Source organism: Plectropomus leopardus, chromosome 18 (genome assembly GCF_026936395.1).
Source record: "Plectropomus leopardus strain MGB_pleo_1.0 chromosome 18, ASM2693639v1, whole genome shotgun sequence".
NCBI lineage: Eukaryota > Metazoa > Chordata > Actinopteri > Perciformes > Serranidae > Plectropomus > Plectropomus leopardus.
The window spans coordinates 22,450,530-22,476,451 of record NC_142193.1 but is presented as its reverse complement, the minus strand read 5'-3'; the positions used below and the strand labels follow the sequence as shown (position 1 = coordinate 22,476,451).

Genomic DNA, 25,922 nt, shown 5'->3' with positions numbered 1-25,922 from the left:
TCAAATGTTCATGTCTCCCAGGATACAGAAACCATTACTGTGCAGTAACTGTTGCACCGGTGCATCAAATGATTTGGAAAAAAAAGCTTCATGATGATGATATGTACTAATAGCAGCCTCTAGTAGCTGTTAACCTGCTCACCATCCATTCTGAGCTCCCAGCCACATGGTGGGGAGTGCGCTGCTCATCCTCAAGACTTCCACCTCTGACGGCTCTGAATCTTCAGGGAAGGAAGTCTCTCCATCATGCCCACTGCCCCTGGATTACAAAAGGCAGTAGATTCACCGTTATTTCAAATGCATCCATCACACAAAACTGTAGCACTTGTGACAAGTGTGAACTTGATATCAAAGTTCCCAAATGTTTTCATGGACTAAGTTTCAAAACTTTTCCATTACTTTTCAAGAATCCAAAATAACAGTTTTTTCTTGCCCAGAGTTTTTTAACAGACTCAAAATGACTGATACGATATTTTCCCACATCAACGCATATTAGAGCTACGTAATGTCGACAGCTTCTGAAAATACATTTGCATTTATGTTGCATAACAGAAGGTTATTCATTGAAGATTACTGTAACAATTCCATTAATTTCAACAAAATTCAAAAACTTTTCCAAAAAATGTCCTAATTCCATGAGTTTTCAAGGCCTGGAAAATGTGCATGTGATAATCAATGACTTCCAGATTTTCCATTACCATGGGAGCCCTGCATTTATATGTCAATGTTACCAGTTGTTTTGGGGTTTTTTTTAATAACACTTCCACTGTAAACTAAATATCCCAATGTACTTTTTATGAAGCCTACCAGGGGAATTAATTTAATATAGACTTATATAGAGAAATTTGGTTTATATGTATAGCCATTGGTTCAGGCACATTAGGTGCTTTTAGAAAGTAAAATGAATGAATGAACAAGCTGACATGGTGAAAGAGGCTTGTTGGTCGTTAAATACTGCAGCTTATTTACTTTTTTGTTTTTTCTTTTTAGGGTGTGTCTACTGAAAATTGCTAAAATGTTCAAATGAAGATGGAATTTTAGCCTGTTCTTTTCTAAAGCTCTTGCTAATGTTGGCAAAACATACTTTTATATTTCTCTTATAAAATAGTCACAGAATTTTGCACCTTGAATTCAAGCCTCTGCATATCTTAATGTTAAAACCAACCAACAGTTTTTTTTAGAGGTGATGATCTCAAACAGTATTTCTCACCTCTGTGTGTCAGCAGAAGGGGAGTCAGTGGGTCCCACCCCCAGGGGGTCAGTGAACACATGCTCCGTGTAGATTCCCGGCTGGTTCTGATCCGCTCCCTGCTCCTCCTCTCCTTCTTCGCCCACACCAGCATTAGCCTCCGTTGCTTCTGTTGCCTCTTCAGCCGTGGGAACGCCGTCTTCTGCTGGACTGGTTTCTCTGGACAGCTCAACTGTGGGTAACGTGGATCACAGAGTTAATAGGAGTATAAATCGATGACACAGGGAGGTTTGATTTGGGATTACCTCAAGATAACAGGTATCTAAAAGCTGGCTATAAACTATGAATGTGCTCATGTGAAAAAGGTGGAGTTCTTAATTGGCAAATCTTAAGAACCATGAGTAAAACTAATTAATATGATGAAACTGTGATATCGTAAAGAAAATAAGGTTATTGCAGCTGCAAAAAAATGGTTTACGGTGATGTAGAATGCATAAATTAGAATCACATAACAGAATAAGAGGAAACAGCAAATAAAAGGGTTAAAAGTAAGGCTTAAAGAGTTCCCACACATTTTCACTGACAAAATTTAACTTTTTAATTTAACGGTCATGAAAAACTTGACTGTGGGAACCCTTGGCTAAATAAGTGTGAGAATTATCACTTAGGCCTTTCCAAATAAAGTTGGCATTTTGAACATTTTCAGTACTTTGGAGTGAGATTATTCAAATAATCCACTGGTATATTTAACTTCACAAACACCACTCTGTGATACATGCCCCTGGTGGACCCTTAATTTAGCTTTATGCCCTCACAGTGTTGTGTTCGAGCAGTATGGCTGTAAAACAAATACAGACATACTTTATCAGCAGAGAACTACCTGAGCTAGAGATGGCGCTGTGCTCAGCCGGCTGGTCCGAGACACCTGAGCTGGCAGTCTGGGGAATGGCTGTGGTCCCCTCTGCTGCCATGGCACCATCGCTGCCTGTTGAGCCCACACTGGCCACACTGCCAGCCAGTGACACCCCATCACCTTGGCTAGCCTCTGGGTCTTGGGGAACCTCCTCACCTGCTGGAAAATCAGTTTCCAACACTCCTGAAAAACAACACAAATGACCTCACAGTCAAAACTCAGCGCTGACTGAAAAGAAATGCAGTCACGGATGACAGATAAAAGCTCATTAACCCACACAAACAAACCACTCAGCCCACCTGGCACGCTGGCGATGCAGACGACATGGGTGTTGCAGGCGTAAAAGCTGTCAAGTAGGTCAGAGGGCTGACTGGCATCCAGCACCATCACCTTTGTGGACGAGTGAGTGCTGGTGCACACCCACACCCTGCTGGACGTCTCATCCTGAAGGACCAGCTCCTTCTCCTGCTCCCCTTTCTCCTGATCCTTACAGACAACATTAAATCAACAGTCTTACCAAATTTTAACAAAAGTTTGAGGACTTTCTGGGTTTACAGAGTGCAACACCCAGGCTGTAAGGCCAATTTTATTTTGCCCAAATGTTTATAGTAACAAAAACATTACTTCTTTGTCCAGTGAAATGTCAAATGTTGGAAAAATAACTCTTTTTAGGGTGGAGCACATGGAAGACAATGAAAATATTATATTATCATAAAGGTATCTATTTAGTTTACAAAAAGAAAAAGGAAATGGCATTTCTGTCCTGATTTCTGTACAATTTTGTGTTCCTTGATCGTCGTGACAAATTCCACTGCTTGCATTCCCTTCATGACAAGTTTAAGAAAGAGAGATTTTACAATGCAGGGAATCATGGAAACACATATTCATAAAATCCAACTTCCCATGTCTGAGCATTTTTAGTATTTTTGAAAGATTAATTTAAGTCTATTTAAAACCAATTAAGGCCTTATTTTTTGATTAATGAATTCAATGCCTTGAATGCCAAGACTTTTTAAGGATCCGCAGGAACCCTGTCCACCTCTCAGTTGGACATCTTACCTTATTGTCTTGCTCCAACTGATCCAGGCTACTCTGAGAACCCTTCGTCTGCTTCATGAGCTCTGGTAATGTCCTCCCTCCAGACAGGTTAACCCCTGCCGCACACCACAGCTGGGGAATAGAGAGGGAATACTTTCTAAAATATTCTTCAGAAATTACCGAAACATACAAAAAAACCCACAATATGCTGCTTGTATCTCTTATCTCGTTGTTGACTTCCGTACCTTCATAGAAGCATCCTTCTGATCCAGAGGTCTCAAGTACACAGGCACAGGTAAGTTCATTTTGTTCTCCAGCTGTCCACCATTTGCCACCTGTTGATGTAAAACCACAACACAGAAAGGACACAGGCTTTTAGAGCGGACTTTTAAACATTATGAATACCGTTCCAAGCCAGTAGCTCTCTGTAGACGGTGACCGTCTGCAGTACAAAAAGAGCGTGTAGGGATAGATGTGCTCTGCAATTTAAGTCAAAAGTTGTCCTCAGTTTCTAGATTTGTGATTCACATTTTGTGAATGTTATTATCTCTGAGGTCCATCACATGATAAAGAAACCTATATAAAACCCATTACCAATATAAAAGACTCGTCTTGCCTGAGAATCACCTTATTTTTAGGTTTTCTTCAGTAAGTAATGCAGCGATAGCCATCTGTGCATTCATGGTTACATTGCAAACAGGAACTGGTAATAGCTTATAAGGCATACTTTTAAAGGTGCCACTTTACAAAAATGGAAACAAATAAAAGGGGCTCAAGCTGTAGCGCACAGCATAAAGACAGCGTCAAGCTCCATCTGATGGACAACTGAAATGACTGTTTTCTATACAAGACTGTGAAAAACAAAACAACCAAACCAAATCGAAATTGACAGCCTTGCTTACTGACACTGATCTAAAAACACAACAAAAACAACAACAACAACAACAACCATATTTCCTCCTACTTGATTTCTGTTAAAAACTTAATTTTCTACCTTGTATTTGCTAGGCAGGCTCCAGCCGTGTGCAGTAACTCGTCCATCCTCCTTCTGCATGTGGGCCTTGACCTGTCTGTACTGGGCTCTTTTCTGCTCTTTACGAGAAGGCGAACTGCACTGGTCCTTTCTACAAAAAGAGCAAAAAAGAACAAAGTGTCATCAGCATATACATGTACATTAGTTTTGGCCATTAGCTGAAAATATTATTCTACAGATGTTTTTGGAATAAAGATAGAATGATGGACATCAAACCTAAATGGCTCACACTGTAAATTATTAACATGTTATCACTGAATTTGCCTTTTTGCTTAGGTTTTTGGCTTCACATTTCAAGCTTTTTATAGAATTTCCTTCAAAATGTTCATCTTGATGAAAGACACCAAACACATTCACCTAACACTATTACTCACTCTTCATTGAGGAAGTCGAATGTCTTGGACTTCTCTGTGGGGAACTGGGAGAAGGTGCTACTCCTCTTTACCATGCCACCCGGGGCATTGTACTTCATGTTGGAACCGGACTCCACCTTCTTTATAGCCGGGGCACTGGAGGAGGAGCTAAACAGTCTGCTGAAGCTGCAGGTGGCGAGGTTACAGAAAGCCAGAGAGGGAAACAGAGCAGACAGGAGTGCAGGGAAAAAGCAAGGGAGGGGGGTCACCAACCAACCATCCAACCAACCAGAACAGAAGAAACCACCAACATTTACTGAACAGTGACACAAAGCATGCTGGGAGTCATGAAATAGCTGAGCAATTTCCTATCACATTTAACTCTGACTGGGAAGAACATCAGTACTTTTAAGAACTAACCAAGTCGTGTAATTAGCACACAGTGCTGTCAACAGTATCTGAAGTGTCGAGTTTTGCACTTATGCAACTAAGTTCCTGGTGTCCGCTGATGACAAGGTATCCACCTGTGCTCCTTTAACCTGTGGGGTGCCTCAGGGATCAATTCTTGGACCCATATTTCATTTATGTATACTTCCATTGAGCATCACCTACACTGATAATACACAACTTTACCTATCCGACAAGCCCGGTGCCCTCTCAAATTTAACTATTCTTTACAAGAGTGTGGTCGAGATCAATAACCGGAGGTTTAAAAAACCCACATACACTATTTTGAGCTGTGATACAGCATTTTTTTGGTGCTGTTTTGTCCTGTTTTAATGTTATTGTTGTTTGCATACTTTGTACTTTCAACTAAGGATGCACGATATTGGAGTTTTTGACGATATCTGATATGCTGATATAAAAACAACCCATTTGGCCAATAATTGATACCAAATTGATATAGCCACTTTTATCCCCACCTAATTTAAGTGATCATCAAGTCTCTTCTGTAGTGGAATTGTCAACATACTATGCATACTCGTGATGGGCCACCAGCAGATGGAGACATTAAATATAATGCTTTTCAATGCATGTAATATTCATTCATTGTGCAAAATAAGAAAAAAAAAATCAACTTTGGGTTGATGATTTAGACATGCTCACTTTGTCATTACAACAGAAATACATATTGTGATATCAGCAGAAATTTGCATTTTTGCCGATTCCAATATTTCATTTATCTGCCGATACCAATGACCTGCCACTATTATTGTACATCCCTATTTTTTACCTCTTGTATTTTGTAAAGCACTTTGTAATCAAGGATTTGAAAGGTCCTTTATAAATAAAATTTTAGTTACTTACTTACTAATGCATATTTAAAACACCTGGCTTGTGAAAATAAAAGTCTGAATAAACGCATAAAAACATCACAGTTAAAGAAAATAAAAGAAAATATCTTAATTTCTAATTAATTATTTCGTAATGGTGCTCAAATCATATCGCCTGTACAGTTGATGCTTTCCCTATCAACTATACAATGCATAAAAGATGGGGAAAGCTTTGTTGCATAAGTAAATATCAGTCAAATCATAGTAGAAAATGAAATCAAATGACATATTCACTCACTCTTAAATAATATTTTTGGTCAATATTTTCTTAATGTCTACTCACAAAAAGCCAAGCAAACACCTACCAAATCTGTTCAAATATTCCCTATGATAAAAAAGCACACTGAGCTGGAGGTTCGACCTCATTTAAGGCCTCTTTAGCTCCCTATGAGCAGACAGAGTAGGAAAACATCAAAAAGGTACACAGCAGGCGGGAGACAGGAAAGCCCGGGGCACAAGGAAAGTCATGTCTGAGCACTTTGTGATAACAACTGATGCACTTCACGAGAGAAAAGTTTATGGATAAAGACACATCAAAGTTGGATCCATTTGTAATGGAGGAGCAGTTCTGTGTCAGTGGAGGGAAAGAGAGGTTTGGCTGGGTGAGGGTTTATTAAACCATCTTTACCTAATGCTGCCAATTCAATAGCACATCCCCGGAAAACATAAGAAAAAGATGTATTTGAATAGTTGAGAAAAAATGTCACAGGGGTTGACCTCAATAGGATATCAAAATTATAACCCCGACCAAGTTAGTTTTTTTTTAAAAAAGAAAAAGAAAAAAAGAAAAGAGCACATTTGGGAGGACTTACAACTGCCAGATGCTGGATTTCTTTTTTTCTGTGAGGGTTGGATTTTCTCTTGAGGCCCTTAAGAAGAGGACAAGATTGACATCAAGTTAGATTTTAACAGTTAGAAGACACACAAGTACAGGTTGCAGATGTCAAACTGCTTCTTATATTGAAAAATGATGCTGTTTTCAACAGCAGCAACAAAATCTAACATCATCAGTTCAGAAAACATTATGCTCATGTTGGTCAACATGGGTTGTCCGTTCTTTCGCAAGAACAGGAAGAGAGATTTTAACTGTCAGTTTTAATATCTGTCAATAGTGGCATACATGCTAATGTTAGCCTAAAGGGCTAGGATGTTTACCGTTGCTTGACAACACTGTCAGCTGCTGATGTAATCAACCAAAAGTTTTAAACCTGAATATGATACGTGTTCAAAATTATCGGGAAGGTTGACTGATGTATGTATGTACTGATGTATTTTTGTGTTTGTGTTTATATATTCATATTATTTTTATTTTATTTTTTTAAACTTATTATAACATATATCTTTGTTTTATGATGTTGTACTTTTCGATTTAAATTTCAACTTTATGCTTCTTTTGTGGGCTATGTTCTGGCGGTGGGGGTTTGAGGTGGTGTTCATGAATTATATTAATTACTTATTGAATGAATGATTGTTACTGGAAAATAAAAAAAAAACAAAATTTGAAAAAAAAGGAGCATCAATTTGTATTCTTATACAAAATATAGAAATTCAAGCACTTTCAAGGACACATGTTTATTTATATCTATTTACAAAAACTTTTAAGGCCTGAATTTTTTTCTCTCAAATTCACAAACTTTCCAGAATTTCAAGGACTGTTGACATTTACAGATATCAGCTTTGACATAAGAAAACAGCAGATATCATTCACACAAAACAAGTGCGAAACTGGGATTAAGATCGTATGTGGTGATTATGAATTATGAGTTAAAGAGACTTTAACACAGTTTGGTGTATTAGTGACAGCCAGTAACACACTCCAATAATAACCCTAACGTAAGCAAATACATTATTTTGCACACATGCTTAAATCTGAAGCCTTCTGTGTGTACCTGATCATCTCTGTCCACCGCACCGCTTCCTGCAGCTCCATCAGTCTCTCTTTGTACTGGTTCCTTTCCATCAGCACTCTGGCCATTTCCACTCTGGTGAAGCGCTTCCTCTGCGCTGTTGGTACATCACTCTGTGGTAGCACACAATTAAACCCACATGTGACCATGAAGAAGTATATTTATCATTGATGAGCTACAGGAATATGTTATATACTGGATATGCATTAACACAAATGTGAGTCTGAAATCATTGTCAAAAAGATGCAAAAGACTCACATCTTCTTCCTCTTTAGTTTTCTGTTTCACTTCCTCCATTTCCAGTCGCACTCTGAAAAGAAGCCCATTTATTTAGTATATACAGAAAAAAAATGTATCAATTCATGTTGCAATGCTTTGTTGGAATTTAACAATTTACAGGCACAGTAATAGTAATAACAATAAGGCCACTCAGAGTGTGCAGACCTCACCTAAGGCCAATTGTATAGTTCAGTCTTCTATGATATGCAAATCTGTAAGTGCAAACACTATATATGCTTGGGATCCTGGACATATTTCCAAAATTATTAGAAGATGAGAATGACCCGTGGTTGAAGTCCACAAGCGCAATCTTCACACCCAGTATCATTTCTCTTTTTCATGAAGCGTAAAGAACAGTTTCCCTTAAAATTTGGTGGAGTTTATTGCAAGAAATTTACATTTGCATGTACAGAAATGAAATCCATTCACTTAGGAAAAAATATTTGCCCTGTTTTTCTGAATTGCCAAGATTAATATCTCAGAATCCTGAGAAAGGTTTTCATGGGAAAAAAATTATCACGATTAGAGAAAATATGAGCTTTTTTTCCCCATAAAAACTTTTCTCCTAATTCTGAGACATTTATCTCATTTATTCAAAAAAGCAGTGCAGAATTTCATTTCTTAAGTGAATGCATTTATGCATGTCAGAAGAAAATGGAGTCATACTATTACATTTTACTGCCGGACAAATACCTATCTAGAAATACTAACAATATTTGAAAGTGAAAAAAAAGAAAGTGTGTATCTGCCTTGTGATTCATATTAGCTCCCATAATCCCATAATTCCCATAATCCTGCTGACAAACAAACAAACTGAACATTAAAAGTGCTACTTGTCATGACTGCTGACTTACTTCTTGAATTCCTCCTCCATCTCTCTGTTCTTGTCCTCCAGCTTGGCCTTGGCCTGCTGCACAGCCTCCAGCTCCCCCTGCAACATCTCCTTCTCACAGGTCAGCTCGTCCACCTTCAGTATCAAGTCTTTATTCACCACATTCAGAGCATTCCTGGACAGATGGACGAGGACATTTAAGTCTGTTTGTAAAGTACCGTTGGTGCATTTTAACAGGGACAGAGGATCAGGAAGAAATCCCTTATAAAAGTCATGACACAAAAAACATTAAAGTTTGGTATTTTTTAATCTGAACCCTTTTTGTCCATGTATTTGAGTCCAAGTTACTCACAGGATAAACAATTTCTGAAACTGAACGAGAGCGCTGCAGCCAGCAGCAGCAAAATGGGCTGCAGTGTCACTACTTGTGGCCTATTTGCATGTTAATGTTTGTCCACTAAATTGCTTTTTTTCCCTGACAGGCTCGGATTACCATTATTAAGTGTCTGACAACATTATGGAAAGCATCCCTAGAGTGACAGATGTTTTTGTTAGAGTAAGGTCCTTGTTGTGTAACTAGAAACAGCATGCTATCAGCAAACCAACCAGACTCCATATAATAGACAGTCATTTTAATGTGAATACAGGTAGCATATTTCCACATCTAACTGAATGAACTAAGGATTTATTTCAACAAAACCAGAGCTGATTATTGTTGGAACAGTGTTAAGACAAGCAAGAACTGTTTTTATGAGTTTTATTTATTTCTGTCAACTTTGAATGAAGTTTGTTTTATTATGATAAAATCAATGTTTATTTTAACAGAGTCTGGTAGGTTTGGCGATAGTGATTTCGGGGTTGTTTCTGGTTAAATAAAAAGGACCTTGATTTTTAGAAAAAGGTCAATCTCTGTGGGAATACTTCACATAATTTATCAGACAAAAATCTGTACACATCAGTGACAAAAACAAGCACTTTTAAGGGACGTAAATAATTTGATAATGCAGAAATGCTGCCAATGGCCACATCAAAGCGTGCTTTGCTCCTGCAGTCTGCAGAGGTCTCGCTCAATACTTGACTGATTTTAATAAATGTTATCTCCATTTGTCACTTAGACAAAGAACCAGATTGAAGAATACTGAAGTTACCCTTTCAGTTATACACTTACTTTGTCTCAAGCAACTGTGAATTCTCCTGGATGAGATTTTCCACTTCCCGGCCCATACCTGAACAGAGTCAATGATGACATTAGAGTTTGATCACATATAAAACAGACTGACAACAAGCTGGAACAGTAACTACATCAATACTACAGATTAAGATACACCACTAGAGATTATTCTTACGGGGGTAAAATCCAACAAGGCACTACGTAGGATGTGAAATATCTCCTAGTGAGATATTTGTTCTTATAGGTTTCACAGCACAAGGCACTACCAAAAACAAACAAATCCACAGCACACGTCACATGACCAACAGGAGAAGGATGGATAGAGTGGGTGGGGTCTTACCAATCAAACTAAGGTCTGAGAAAACCATGCAATCCAAGTCAGGCGGAAAGAACAAGGAAGAGAGAGAGAGAGAGAGAGAGAAAGAAATGCGGATATAGTTTGAGACAGTGAAATGACCAAAATGATGAAGGAGCCAGAGCTTAACGTGTAGCGTTTGACTCCACAAGCAAAAGATGCTGTTGGGTCTCTAAAGCTAGTTAGGAACGTCAATCGCAGCGGTACAGAGAAAGAAAACAGGAAAATTCAAGAGCAAAAAAAAAAAAAAAAAAAACTCAAGCTGTAATAAGAACAGTTAGGGCAACAAAGGAAGCTTGAACTCCATCATTCATGCACCGAACTTTGTCAGAAGTAGCTAAAAGTCAGCAGCTGAAAAGATGTAAATTGTGCATTGCTGAACCAACTGTATGCCTACGGTTATAAAACATAATGAAGAAGAGGATGTGAGCGGTAACGATGGCGGAAATGGCAGAAAGTGTCAAATAAGTAAAGGTCAAAGGGACACCACAGAAGAAAGTTTGACTGAGGAAAGGTTTGAGGTCATACACACCAGAGTACTCCACTGGGATTATGGACAAAAGCCAGAGGATGAGATACGGGAGAGAGAGAGGTGATGTTAACATGGGTAGATGGCTAACACTGCGTATAACAGCAGGACCAAAGCAAGAGGTGTGGCATCGCAGCAAACAGCAGGTGTTGGAGTTACTATGAGTTTTAAACTAGTGCTATCAGTAGAGCAACAGCTGCTAGCCAAACATCGCATTAGAGCACCAGCAAAACATCTTTATGGGCATTTTTAAGAAATACTTAGGTTATTAAGCAGTTCATTTGTTTGCAATACATTTAACTGATGATCTCACTTGTAGCCTTGTTAGTGGACAAAAGTTACAATCTGCATTTTTTTTCATTTTCAGGATAAAGAGTCCTATGGGTAATATAGAGAAAATCAAGTATCACAATGTTTTTGACCAAATATCTTGATATCATTAGTGCGGAGGCATAAAAATTACATAAAAATCTCTTTACTGTAAAACCAGGAAAAAGACAATGCTTACAATATTTTGATATCAAAAATCTACAATGTTTTTTAGTCACATATAATGATTATAATACTGATACACTGCCCAGCCCTACTAAGTCTCTGGCACACGTTTCACCTCTGGCCTCTTCTGTACCGTGTACAAGCACGTACCAGCAAATTAAAAACAAGTAACTTCAATAGCCATGGTTCAATAGTCACAAATAAAATGTATATGCTTAAGCTTCGCAAAAGATCCAAAACTGGAAACTGAGCTTTTACACAAAACATTATTATTTTTATATATTCATGTACTAGAGGAAGCCGTGTCAGTAGTGTTTTTTTTCACATAATCACTGAGTCAATTCATAACTGAGTTGAGACATTTTAAAAAGACTTTACCAATGTAATCCAGGTGAAATGTACTCAGAGCATCTGACAGGATTTCAGCCACATAATTCCATTTTAGCACTACTTTGTTCGAACAAAGATCAAGTTTTTAACTCACCCAGCAGGTCGGCCCCTTCGTCCACATCCCCTATGAGCCCAGTGCCTGCAGACGACAGCTCTTCAAACAGAGAGTCTGTGTTTCGGTCAAATGCCATGTTCTCAATGCCTTTAGTGGGAGTACTGGAAGAGTACCAACAACAGGAGGTGATAATATGCTATTTGGTGAAATTTTGTTTAAAACTGGCCTGACAGCATCTTCTGTGTACAACCTGCAGGGCTTGTATCCAATGAGATCCATGTCCAGCTCAGGAGTGGACTCGATGATGTCCTGCACATCTGAGCTGTCCTCATTTTCAGGCAAACCTGTGTGAGACATAACACAGGTGAAAAATAGAAGAAAGAATACTTTAAGAAAAAAATTTAAAAACCATGACATTTTTAGATTGAGGTTACAAAAAACTACTTTCTCCATGATACCTCCACAGCATTAAAACTTCATGCTTAGTATAAATAACATATTTATATAGCAACAAAGAGAAATTACATAACTGCCATCAAGACTAATGGATAACTAATGAATGTCATTCTGTTACTTGTGCAGTTTCACAATGTTTGACCCTACCCACTGATATGCTTCTAGTCCCCGGTGCAGCCTGCACCTCCGTGCTCTTACTGTTCCCATCTTCCCTCTCCATGTCCGAGGCTGTGGTGGACATCGGTGTGGCTGACTTGGAGCCCGTGAAGTCCGATAGCTCATCCTGCAATGAAAAGGGGCTTAATGACAGCAACATTTAGAGACATTTACAATCAAGGGTGAAAACGGCAAACAAAAACAACACATTTGGATCACAAAGAAAACAACAGCACAACACAGTTTACAATCTAAAAGGTTAAAAGAATACTTTACCACCAAATTGATCATTTGTATATCAATTTCTCACCCATGCTTCGTTCAGTTTGAGAAGAATACATTGTTTTTCATGCATGCCTGCAGTGAACAAAGAATCCAAAAACAAAAAAATCTTGATGAATTGAAGTTACTGGGGTCAACCTTTAACAACTAAAAAACTGTATCAGAACATGTTTGCAAACTCCGACACAACTTGTGCAGTACAAAGTCTTTTTTTATCCAGTCATATGCTCAGTACTTCTCAAACAGACAGGCCTTTTCAGAGGGGAACTGACTAGAAACTGAAACTTACCGACGTTGTCTTCAAAGTTATAAGACCTGCAGAACATGGGAGTTGCTGGTCTACTGCTGCCTCGGTTGGTAGTTTGTTTGTGTTAATGCGTGACTTTGATGAATCTGAACTAACCCCTTAAAAAAAACAAAGTCACACATTAACACAAAAAAGTAACTGATCGCAGCAGCAGACCAGCAGGAAGTAAAATGACTGTTTTTGTCAATGGAGTCTGGCACTGAAGAGAGCAGACGTTCAGTTCCCTGTTGAAAGGGCTGTCAGTTTGGGAAGTACTGAGCTTACACCTGGAAAAATGAGACTTAGATTATACTGCAACAAGTTCTGAGATAATTTGTAAATGAATGTTTTGATATAGTTTTGCTGTTGTTAAATGTGGCCCTTAATTCATCAAGAACTCTGTTTTTGGATTCTTCATTCCCTGCACGCATGCAAAAGTTTTCTTCACTCAGTGTAATGGATTGTGAGTGATTGAAATACAAATGCTTAATTGAGGGGTTATATATTCTTTTCACATGGTTAACAAGTGCTAAACACAAACTAGAAAAGGCTAGAGGTTCACTACGTACGCTACACATGCAGTACAACGGAAGACAGAAGTCTAGTTATTTTCAGCTCTTACAGTTTGTAGAGCAAGAGCATTGTAATTTATCTTAAAGCAAAAATCTAAATGTCTTAAACACATTAACTTGAAATACTAAGCTACAGGGAATTGTTATGTTGTTACACTGGAACTCAAGACAACATGAGGAAATCTGAAAAACTGTGCATAAATGCAAAAAAAGACACTGAAACACAAAACAAAGTTGTACTTTACAAACAGAGGCAGAGAAAAAAAACAGGAGCAACACAGAGCTAGCACACAAACACAGACAAGGATGTCCACACAGAGCTACACGGACTGCAGGGGGGCTTTACACAACAAACTACCTCTATGGTACACATCAAAACAAAACACAACACAAACCCAGACAAGATCCAAAAACTAAACAGTTACAAAGAAAATGGACAGAGATTGAAAGTATGAATCCACTGCGCATCAGATCGAATTTTACACAAAGACAGCATTAAAAGAAAAGAAAACTATTTGACTGTCTGATGCTATGTTATTGTGCAATGAGTGATCAAAAATGTAGGTTATGTTGAAGTTCTCCATGAATGAAGCCAAAATATGAAGAAGCATATGGAATATAAATCGCATGCATTTAACTGAAAAGAAAAACAATATGGGGGCCAGATGCAACCACGCTGTTACTGACTTTACAAGATTAATTATCAACCAATTTTTTGCAGGACACAGCTGATTGTTTTGCTGTTTGCATTTAGATTTTTTAAAGACACCAATACGGCCTTCATACAGAGCGTGGTTTCATGTAGCATGATCTACTGCAGGTGGTGTGTGAAGTGAGGGTCTATAAATGCACAAAATTAGAGGCGACGCTTTTGAAATGATGAAACAGCATAGTGGGGAAGACTACTGAAGCCCACACACACGCAAACACAAATACTGTGCGGTCAACAGCCAATGCAGGCGTGCTGCTGCTGCTGCTGCTTCTACTGCCACTGGCACTTTCGCCAGCCGCCACTCATCCAACTACCTTGCAGTCGTCTGCCAGTGAATTCCCCCAAGTAGAGTCCTGCGCACTCTTACCCTCCCTTTCCTTTGGGGGGTCGCCAAAGTCCAACTGCTTGGAGGGGAAGAGTAAGAATGAAGCTTACATGTGCAGAGGCAGTTCAGCAGAAATGCATACACCCCAAAGTGTGCATGTCTGTGAAGTGAATGGATCAGTAATGTTGTATGTAACAAGGTATGTAGATACAAGCAGGCCTGTGTGTGGTGTGTGTGTCCGCACACGGATAGGTTGTAGTGTAGACCCGACTTTCTAATGAACATGCAATACAACAATCATTAATCAAAGTCATTAATCTTTTTTGTTTGTCATTTTCTGTAAAATGTACCTATATCATCATTTTTTTCCGTCATTATCTAGTTCCAGCTTCTCAATTGTGTAGATTTACAGCTTTTCTTTGTCCTGTCTGCTGAAGACATCTTGGGCTGTAAGAAATTGTGATGGATATTTTCACTTTTTTTCTAACAGGTATCATTCGTTTCTGCCCTAACCAACTTGATTCTTTGGTCAAACCTGCAGGCAAAATACCTTTCAAGATATCTTTACATCCGTACTTTGTACACATTTGTACTTAAAGTATGGACCAGTTATGAAAATTAAAAACACAACTTCTTTATCACTAACTAAAATGCTTACAAAATTCTATACTGAAATATTATTCTAATTGTATTGCACAACTATATATCTACTTTGATTGGCTTAAAAGAGTACCCCATCTATTTTGCATTGCACTACTGTATGTTTGTCAGACTGATGGACAGTTTTGAAGAACATATCACTGCAAAGTTGACCACAACCACATATTTTTATCTCATTATGAACAATACAACTCTGCCGACAGTTTAGCCAGAGAGAAGAATTTGTTATACTACTTAGGGTTGGATGATATTTACTGAATTGGCATATGACAACATCCACAGTAAAACATGACCATGGGCAAACCACCAGCTTTACACATTGCAGAAGCATAATTGTCAGAACTGCAGACAAGTTTAGAGACACAAAGTCTGAGCCCCACGGCGTGTGAGTGTGTGTGAGAGAGAGTGACAGAGAGAGGAGAGGGTGGAAGGTGGACTATTGCACATAAAGTTTCTGCGAGTTATCAATAACTTATTCAGGATAATGCTTTGTCACTTTTTTATGTGCCTGCCGGAAACTGTGATATTTTTCCAGTTAATTAATAAAATAAAATAAAATAAAATAAAAATGCAGTCAGCCCAGCAGGCATGGGTGGATTTTTATCAGTGAGTAAACGGTGGCAAATCTTCACGGCGGTGGTGGCAGATTTGATCACCAAACAAGGTTCCAGTTAATCTGACAGGTACGAATGCCAGTCAGGCCACAACAAACCTTCACCCCCATGATGGTGAATAAGAACAGAGAAAAGCAGGGTGGGGCTTTTAAATCATGATGGTATGCTCAGTGGTCTATGACTGACTGCCACTGGCGATAGCCGAAACAGTGGCTAATGTAGCCTCAAGCAGCTATCCTACAGCAGAGATGAGGAGCGGGCTCCAGAGGTCTGATAAGCTCACGTCTTTCTCACATCTACAGATTGTTTTTCATTTTCAAACTTGTTGTCTTCAGCCCCAACTGACATTTACCAGATTTCGTACAACTTCCTCTGGAGTCACCAAAAGCTTTATGCAACTCTTTTTTCTTCATACCCAGTACTACCCGAGACCAAAATCAAGACCAAGACCTGCAAACTGAGTTAGATGTGCTAAATTGGTGGAGTTCCTCTTTAATTTCTGTGTAAAGATCCCTTGAATGAAACAAAAAGCAGTGATTTAGAAAACAAGTATACGCCAGCTTCGAAGGCAATGGGATGCTTTTATGACTCATTTTGTGGATGGAGATTAGATCATGGCTGGCATGCGCGCATATGCACCTCATCAACCTGTCGTTCCTTTTCACATGAAAACACCACCCACTCCCACGAATAAATATGACATCTCTGTTTAACTCTGCCTGCCTATCAAAGCCACTCGTGTTCAAAAGGCCACAGCTCAACAATAACCGTCCTGTAGCACCGATTACATAAGAACTAATCACATTCCAGCTAGCCTTTTTCTCTCTCAGTGACTGGCTGCGAGCCATACAGCGGCATCGCTCCCATGATGCACCGCGCCACAGAGCTGATGTCCCAGTTTTAACAAAGACGCAGCAGTGGGATGAATTAACATTGTCACCCTCCAGGTCCGGACTGCCACAGATACAAACATAACCCACACACCAAAATTATTTTGAGTACCAGCACCAGTCACTGTTATGCATAAAGAACAACTTCTTTTATCAGAGAAAACATAATCATAATAATGTCTGTTAGAAGACTAACTTGTGTTCCCAGTAGTATCTAAAGCAGTAAATTGAAAACACACATCATAAGATAAAACTCGGTATTCAAATTTGCGCATCAAATAGAAAATGGCTGCTATTTATATTATGAATATTCATGTGATACATTTAATGATCTCCACTGACTGCTGCACCAGGAAAACAGAGTTTGCATATTCATCAATGGATAAAGAGGAGGATGTCTGAAAACAGAGATGGCCTTGTCAGACGCCTACTAAAATACGCTTGAGCACGCCCGAGCCTTATCAAAGGCTCTCTATTTTTAAACGGATCCAAAGCCAAAACTCCTCTATCTTCAAGCGCTGGCAGGAGGGCTGGAAACACTCAGCCAAGAAAAGGGATGATAATGATCTCCATATTTTATGCATTTTGTATGTTTGCATACACTTAATTTGATCAAACAGCTAAGACGGTGAGAGCTTTCAGGTAGTAACTGATAATAAGGGGTCAAATAATTTGAAACAAGGGAGAGAAAAATGTATTTTATTATATTTTATTATATATTTTATTTTTTAATTATCATCATATTTCAAACTAGACTGTCAGACTTCAACATGTCACCAGCTATCCTACAGTCAAAAATTCCCCCAAAAATCTGTCGTTAGGTTTTTGTGTCAGGAGATATGTCATTTGTCGTTGTTTGTTCTTTTTGAAAAAAAAATCACACTGTATTAAGTCCACCTATTGTGACTAAAGTTTACATGGAGCCGCCGTCCACACACCTACCTTGAGGCTAGTGTTGGACCGTGTTGGGTCGGTGAACCTCCAGCTCTCTGTGCCCGGTGTCTCTGCTCTGGTCTGAGGATCGGGGATCAGCAAAGACGCCCCACCTGACGATGGGAAGATCCCTAAAGAAAGAGGCCGCTCTCTCCTGAAGGAACAAGAACAAATAACTGATATTTGTCCACAAATTTCATCACAACTTAGCCAATTTTGAACCAATAAACTGTATTTAAAGTAATAATCTCAAAGTTTTGTATTTAAATAAATGCCTGTTCAGTCACTATCTAACCCCGAATGAGGTAACACTATGGTGATTGAGGCCGTGGCCCACTGATGAAATGTGATGAAAGCCTCTGCATTTGCAGTATTACAAACTGGGTGTCGAGGCGGCAACATTTCCAGGAAAAATCGTAAGCGGCACGCGCTCTTTCCATCACCCGTCAGTGGTTGGTTCACACGAGAGTGTGAGCGGAGCTAACGCAGAAGACCTATTCTTCAACTCACATCACATAGAAAGTAAAATCCCAAAACACACCTGAAATTTACGCTAATCACCCCAAGTGCAACCAAAGACAACAAAACAGAGATCTTCAAGATAGTAACATTAAATAGTATGGAAATAAAAATATATTAACCCTCTGAAACCTGAGCAAATTGGTTTAATTTGTTTCAAAAATATGCTGAGAAGGCAATAAGAAACTTAACAAGACATGGTCCGAAAATCAGCAAGAAATTTGTAAGAAAATTTCATGAAAATTACCTGAAAATAACAGAAAAAAATTAATAAGAATTTCAAATATAAAATTAAAATAATAAAAGTATAGTTTTCTGGAAAATTGTCTTATTTTTTAAGACGAATTTCCAGCTCATTTTCTTTTTCTTGTAACCTTTTACTAATTTCTTGCAATTTGTGGGACAAAAAGTTGGTCATTGCCTTTCCCCCATGTTTTTCCCCAAAGAAATCAAACCAATTGGCTCAGGTATCAAAGGGTCAAATAATAAAAGCCGACTGAATGGAGCACAAGATAACTGTTATCGATCCGGGTTTCAAAGGTTTGATCTTTGCATTTTCTATGTTGGTGCTGTTTGAAAATTACGTTTTTGGTTGAGGTTGATACAGCAGCAGAAGTGGAAAGCATCAAAATCCTTGTTGATAAATAATTGTGAAATTATGCTGTCAGGGCCCTTATACATCAGTCCTACAATAAGTTCACAAACTTGTTTACATGTTTGTCCGTTGTGTTTTGTGTCACGAAAGACAGGGTTCTTCCTGAGGAGCGCCACGTGTCTCTAAAGCAGCGCTCATGTCATATTGGAAGTTTCCAACTTGTAAATAGCATTAATGTCAGCATCCACACTGGAATTATAGCTGCCTTCTATAGCCTTCTTTACACAATTAAAAACAAATATGGATTCCCCACATCAACCAAAGTGTGTCATTGAATTTAATTAAACCCAAATGAACAGATATGGTGATGCATTCCTACCACACAGCATATCACTCCACACATAACCAGCTCTGTAATCACACACCCCTCTTAAAGACGTGAACACTTACAAGCTGTTTACATATAAGTCTTTTCCATATCTGCCATCCATCCCATATGACACTCACCCAGCATTAAAACAAATGTATCTGTCATGGTCTTACCTGACTCGACCGACGGCGCTTGACTCTGACGTCTCACCAATCTGCTGCATTTTGATCCTCTCTACATGCTCCATGTAGTTATGGATCATCTACAGAAGTGAAACCAAAGACCCAGAGGAAACTAGTCATGAATGTGATAAATGAGGATGACAACTTGACAACTTTGCCCTCCTCCCCTCATCATTCCTCTCCCTCTTTACCTCTGTGTGACGCTGATGGAGGGAGTTGTATTCTTTCTTGAGCTCCAATTCACGTTCTTCTAACCTGCCGACTGAAACAGAATTCGACAGTGCTCAGTTTCAGGTAGTCAATTTACAAGGCACAAGACAAGGGTCATTTGACCATAAACAAACTGTAAAAATTGTTATAGGGGTTATATTCCAGACCGTTTTTAACCTGGAACCAGTAACCTCCTGGAGTCTCGGCTGGTTGTAAGTGGGGTTAGGCAATCAGACAAATATTCTGGTTATTGGTGATGGTTTGGGTGCAATTTTTTGCCATTTTACTTTTCTACTTTAAAGGTCTGCCTCAAAAGGATGAGTGAGTGTTGCTGCTTAGTGGGTAGCTGACATTTTAGATGGCTACTTCAATATCTATATATACAGATAAAAAAACAACCAAAATAAAAGCATATTTAAAAGTAATAAATAAGAGCATAAGAGCATAAAAGCAAGTAGAGCAACCAGCAAGAATTCAGTTAAAGGTCATAAGTTCTGCTAAAAAGGACGTTTTGAGTCCCTTTTTAAAACACTCGACAGTCTGTGGTGCCCTCAGATGGTCAGGGAGGGCGGCAGAACAAAAGTCCCGATCCCCCGTGGTGTGCAGCTTAGTCCTGGGAGGGATGGAGACGGTTGGTGTGTGGAGCGGAGGGATCGTGCTGACGTGTGTGGGGTGAGCAGATCTTTCAGGTAAAGGGGGGGCATTGCCGATGTTTTTGGTGAGTTTTATTTTGTTACAGTCAGGTATTAATGAAGTGTGGTAGATGATGAGGCTATAAAGCTAGTCTTAGATCTGTGAAAGAGACAAACTTGAATTTCGAAGGTGTATGGCTTGTTTTTTCTGATTAAAAATGAAAATTGGTGTAAGAATCTGTCTTCTTCTCCATCTTGACATTTTAGGTTATTACCTTAATCATAAGACTAAAAAAGAGAGTTTGTGTAGTAAACTCAACACATCTCCAAGCTAAAATTGCACAAATATATCTGCAATTGCTGGTTGTTCTGGCTGACATTGTACAGCTGGAATATTTTAACCCCGTATTGTCCAGCCCTAGCTGCATTTGCTCAGAGCCAAGAAAAAGTCATGCATAAAACACCTCCTCAAACAGCAAATCACTGTTTATGTGCAGATTAATCAAATGAGATATAATGTTTAAATGAGAATCATAACATTGCCAAAATGTTGAGCTACTCTTTTGAAACTTTCAGACCTTCATTGTACCTGATTGTAGTACACAGAAGAGCATAACTTTGCTCCACCAGGGAGACACTGGGACACACGGCAGAGCGAGTAATCTCACTCAAATAGGTTTCGATGTTAGGCCGACTTATGAAGTGACAAACACCTAATCCCTTATTAGCGCGTCAGGTCTAAGCCACACAGAGAGCTACTGTGACAGTCGGATATACAGTATAAAGGCTGGATACTATCAATTACAGCAGCTAAAGCTTCTGCATGTGTTGTGATAATGTCGCTCCTGTGTGTGTGTACTCTGGCATTACTGGGACACGGGGACGTGTAATGACGTGAAGTGAGAAAGGCTACACACAGACGAGGCTGCTGGAGACTGAAGTAATCCTTCCTGTGTCTTCCTGTTAGTGCAGGTTTGGTAAATCATCAGTTGAATGTGCAGCTCAACATTAGAGTAATACTATTGATTGAATTAACAATTTGTTTACCCCAAAAGTCTTTTAAGCACAGACAAAAACAACACAACAGAAACACCAACAGTGTCATTTTCCTGATCCACGAGGGAGCTGCACTTTCACACATTAAAGTCCATTTAATAAACTGTCATAAATCTGCTGGGGAAGCCAGGAGGTTGAGGTTGTGTGTCTATGTATAAATCTTAATTATTAGATTGCTGGATGCCTTTTGCTTGACCAATGCAGAGAAAAAATGCTGAGGCCCTTTAAGGGCTGTGGCACTAACCGCCTCACAGCACTACTGCAGTCACATGACAATACCGCAGTGACGAGGTCAACACTGTATTTTTTATTTATTTTTGAGCCACTATAATAAACTCATTAAGGCTAATTTGTGCTAAACGTTACATATGGAGACAGAGCCTGTTGACGGGTGCTCTTCCTATAACTAAAGTAAAGGTGAGATTTTCCATCCAGTTGCATTTTTTTCCCGATATCGTAGATAAGCAAATGCACACGGTATGATAATCGTCATCTTTGATATCATGGTATACCATAAAACTGGCATATCACTGCTAGATGGGACTGTAGGTGATGACTAAGACATCCTAAAAATGGCACAACAGAATGAATCGTTAATAATGTGAAAAGCTACATAAGAAAAATGACTCAGAACAATCTAAATTCTCACATCTCATCATTTCTAAGACTTTTGAAAGATCTATTTAAGATCTTTTAGTACCATTTAAGGCATTATTTTTGGATTAATGGATCCAATGTCTATTAAGACTTTTTTTTAACGTTTATAGAGCCAAGACGAAAGAAAGAGAATGGATTTAAAGAACTGAGTTATTCTCTTGTTTCCTATTATCTGTCACCAAATGCGGCCTTACTAACTCTACAGCAGCTGTGGACTCTGTCCTAGAGGCCTCAGGCCACAGAGTGATGAATGAATGATTTACTCTTCAGTGGGAGTGGCAGAGGAGTGACTGAACCCACTGACTGAGTACAGCGTGTACACTCAAGTATCTCCATTTTCAAAGAAAATAGGGAAAGAAATTAATAATGAGCGGACAAAAATGGATGGATGGATGGATGGAATTAACAATGAATAATAATGGAGGAAAAAAAGACAAGATTTGCATTAATTTTCCAGAATAAACCAAACACTGAGCTACTTATGTGTGACAATATTTCTGCTAAACGTCAGATATGGAGGAAATTCATGCTTTCACAGCTTTGTGTGAATGAATGACTCATTTAGCCGCGTTGCTTTGCCACTTGATACCACACCAGAATCCACTACATCCAACCAGACAGAATATAAGAGCCAATCACTTTCCCTCCATTCCTTAATCCACCAATAAGATGGGCGGTAATGCACTGCCGCATTACGAGGACGTGAATAACAGAAATCCTATAATCCCATTACTGTTACCCCCGCAAAGAGGGAGACAGAGCGTGTGAGTGTGTAGAGAGAGAAAGTAGGTATAGCACGGCATGAGAAAGACATCAAACAAGTGAAAGCAAAATATGGCTAAAGCAGTAAGGAGAACAAAAAAGCCTTGTACACGGGAACAGACATACATTTTTTAAAAATCACACTGAGGAACCATTGAATTCTTGTATCAATGAATGGATGTTTCTCCGTGACACAGTGGAGGACAGTTTTTATGAGAAGAATGACATGGTGTAATAAATGATCACATTTTTCTAACATGTGCATGTGAATGTAAGTGTGTGTGTGTGTGTGTGTGTGTGTGTGTGTGTGTGTGTGTGTGTGTGTCTCGGTGTGCTTACTTTGGTCTGCGTAGTTCTTGATCTTGAGTTCCAGTTGCCGAGAGTGGGACTCCATTCTGTCCACATGGTTCTGCAGGTCCTTCTTGTCCTGTTCATGAGTGTCCTCAAACTCGATGAACTTCTACTCAGAACACAAACACACACACAGAGACCTTAGTCAGACTCGCTGGCAGTAAATCAAAAACTCATTCATTAACAGTCAGTAGTAATAATAGTAACTGAGACGCTGTTTCTAAATATTAAAGCATAACTTCACCAATTTTCAACCAGCTCTGTGTCAACACACTGTGACCATCTGAGCAGGGTGTGGCTGACCTCTGGCAGACGGACGGGAAGCTGCGGACTCTTGTGGTACAGAGAGGAGGCCTGCACACACTGCACACACTGCACACTCTGCACACTCTGCACACTCTGCACACTCTGCACACTCTGCACACACCGCAATGACACAGAGCTGGTTGAAAATTGGGAACGTCTCCCTCTCATGCATCAGCTTTTTTTGCTTTTTTCTATACTAATAAGGGATTTTCCTTGCCACTAATTTCCTTAATACTCAAAATTAAGTGTATATTTAGACCAGTACCACTAGTCTTCTCGGTAAAAAAAAATTTAAAAATGAAGCAAACAGTCAAAATTGAGCATAATTTAAGAGTAACCACTATAAGATGCACTATCTGACATTTCTCAACAACCACATCATATTTTTCTTAAATGTGCAGCACTTAACACCATGACTACGATCATTAAATATTTTACTACAAAACATGGCGACAATACACTAAAAAAACACCGACTGAAGACAGTATTCTTTAGGAAAATAAATATTTAGGAAACATACATGATTATTTCAAAAGCATTTTCACTGAGTGAACATAAATAATAATGATTTTAATTCTCAGTTTAACCCACGAGCATTTCTGGTGCTTGAATGGGTAGCGATGTACTCTATAATCGACCAGTTGACTAATGGCACACATCCCTAATATTTAATGCAAACATAAGCTGCATTATGTATGTATGACAATGTATTTGATATGTTACAGTTCTCGCTGAAATGACAGATTCCCAAACATTCTTTGGTTGCAGCTTTTCAAAAGAGAAAATGGACTGCTGGTCCGACAAAACAAGACATTTGAGGATTAGAAGTTGTGATTAGCACTGTCTTTTTTTTAACTACTTTTTGACATTTTATAGCAATGATTAGTGGATCAAAAAAAAAATCAACGCACAATGAAAATAATAGTTGGTTGCAGCCCTATAGGCCGTTTCATTGCTATTCTGCTGCAAGGACAAGAGTTTCGATCCTTGTTTACCTCCTGTCAGCTACCAAGGAAACTTTAAGAAAAAACACATTAGGTGGTGATAATTGACTTTTTTTTTAATCTAAATGTGCACAATCATTTCCTTATTGTTGGTCTCAAAATATTCCTTCTTTTATAGTTTCTTTGTCAGTTACTGCATCAACAAACATTCCAACAGGAAATACACTCGTACCCATCTAAACTGTTTATATTATCAAGTTTTTAACGGTCTACACACACAGTAGATCACATAATAGCACAAACCACATGTGCCACCACTGCATAACTCTACAAAGTGAACCATGATGGTGAATGTAAGAATATGTGTAATCTGGATTAGAGGAACAGGGTCTTTCCTTTATGGTTCATCCGGAAATTCCTGTTCCTCCCAGTTTCCTTTTAGGCGGACCTCTGAGCAGGAGTGTGTCACCGTCCACATCCTGTCCAGCTGAGCAAGCCCAGTCACTTATAAAGCTGCCTGTCCCTCTCCGGACATGAGTCTTACTGCACTGAGTCTTTTATGACAGGGAAGTGAATATTATTTTGTGTCACACTGTTGGCTGGAAAAACAAGGCATCTATACACGTGATCTTGGGCTCTGGGAAGTTATGACAGGCGTTTTTTGCTATTTTCTGACATTTCGTCGACTAAACAAACAATAACTGAGAGATAATAATTAATGGATTAGTGAAATATGAAAATAATAAGTCGCTGCAGACATAAAATAATGCAAAATTAGCACATTTATGTAAGCAATATCAACAGCAGCAACCCCACAGTCATAAAGTGCAATGTTGGACAGTATAGATCAGTGATACTCGACTTAAGGTCTGCGGGCAAAATCGGTCCCTTGAAAGGGTCCTGGCTGGCCCCCCAACCATTTTCTAATTTGCAATAAAAAAGTAACTCACACTGGGAATTGCTTTTGTACTTTTTGCATACATAATGTGCCACAGTGCATAAAACAGCATCACAATAGCACTTGTTTATCAAAAAAAGTGCAAATGAAGAATCCCTGCACCCCCAACAGAGGTACGAGCTAGACCCCTAAAATCCTAGAAACAATCCCGGAAACATGTATGGGGCTGCTGCGACTGGCACCTGGCCTCCTGTCATTTTGCAAGAATGGCCCCAAAGCAAAGCAAGTTGAGTATTCCCGGTATATATGACCTGAACAGCTGGCCAGATGCCTCATGCATAATCAAAATCGATGATTTTCACACGTTATCAATATCATGAGCAATCTGCAACGTCTACATCTTCAAATTACATTTAGAGACTTGAGAAAACTGGGCTGCGTAACATAGCAGGGGGGATGACAATACTATCAGATCATGTCTGTACTGAATTTATGAGTCAAAAGGTATTGTATGGTCAATCCAGCAAGAAAAAGGTCTAAAAAAATCAATACACGTGACATCTTGAACTCTCATCTGGAAAAAGCTTCCTTTAAAGAAATGTGGCACCCTTCACAATTTTGGAAAAACAGGGCTCAGTCTGTGACACCAGAATTTGATACTTCTACTCAAGACCAAAAAAG

At 39.0% G+C, this 25,922-nt stretch overlaps 1 protein-coding gene across 8 annotated transcripts in view; it reads right to left on the bottom strand.

The window, feature by feature from the left end:
* spag9a (sperm associated antigen 9a) overlaps nt 1-25,922 on the bottom strand; it is a 40,014-nt gene that overhangs the window by 10,923 nt on the left and 3,169 nt on the right. For 2 of the 8 annotated variants that reach the window (XM_088090980.1, XM_088090981.1), the window contains exons 2-23: nt 23,082-23,202; nt 19,617-19,687; nt 19,417-19,505; nt 17,769-17,913; nt 14,652-14,741; nt 12,477-12,612; nt 12,124-12,217; nt 11,913-12,034; nt 10,390-10,404; nt 10,047-10,104; nt 8,901-9,053; nt 8,026-8,077; nt 7,750-7,880; nt 6,673-6,729; nt 4,548-4,712; nt 4,135-4,264; nt 3,386-3,475; nt 3,162-3,272; nt 2,402-2,588; nt 2,070-2,285; nt 1,211-1,421; nt 143-259 (exon numbers count right to left, since the gene is read on the bottom strand). In XM_088090980.1, coding sequence (XP_087947106.1) covers nt 143-259; nt 1,211-1,421; nt 2,070-2,285; nt 2,402-2,588; nt 3,162-3,272; nt 3,386-3,475; nt 4,135-4,264; nt 4,548-4,712; nt 6,673-6,729; nt 7,750-7,880; nt 8,026-8,077; nt 8,901-9,053; nt 10,047-10,104; nt 10,390-10,404; nt 11,913-12,034; nt 12,124-12,217; nt 12,477-12,612; nt 14,652-14,741; nt 17,769-17,913; nt 19,417-19,505; nt 19,617-19,687; nt 23,082-23,202 — 2,561 coding nt within the window. Of the gene's footprint in view, nt 1-142; nt 260-1,210; nt 1,422-2,069; nt 2,286-2,401; nt 2,589-3,161; nt 3,273-3,385; nt 3,476-4,134; nt 4,265-4,547; nt 4,713-6,672; nt 6,730-7,749; nt 7,881-8,025; nt 8,078-8,900; nt 9,054-10,046; nt 10,105-10,389; nt 10,405-10,936; nt 10,949-11,912; nt 12,035-12,123; nt 12,218-12,476; nt 12,613-14,651; nt 14,742-17,768; nt 17,914-19,416; nt 19,506-19,616; nt 19,688-23,081; nt 23,203-25,922 lie in introns of all 8 variants that reach the window. The other 6 variants (XM_042504868.2, XM_088090983.1, XM_088090982.1 and 3 more) reach the window with 6 other exon arrangements.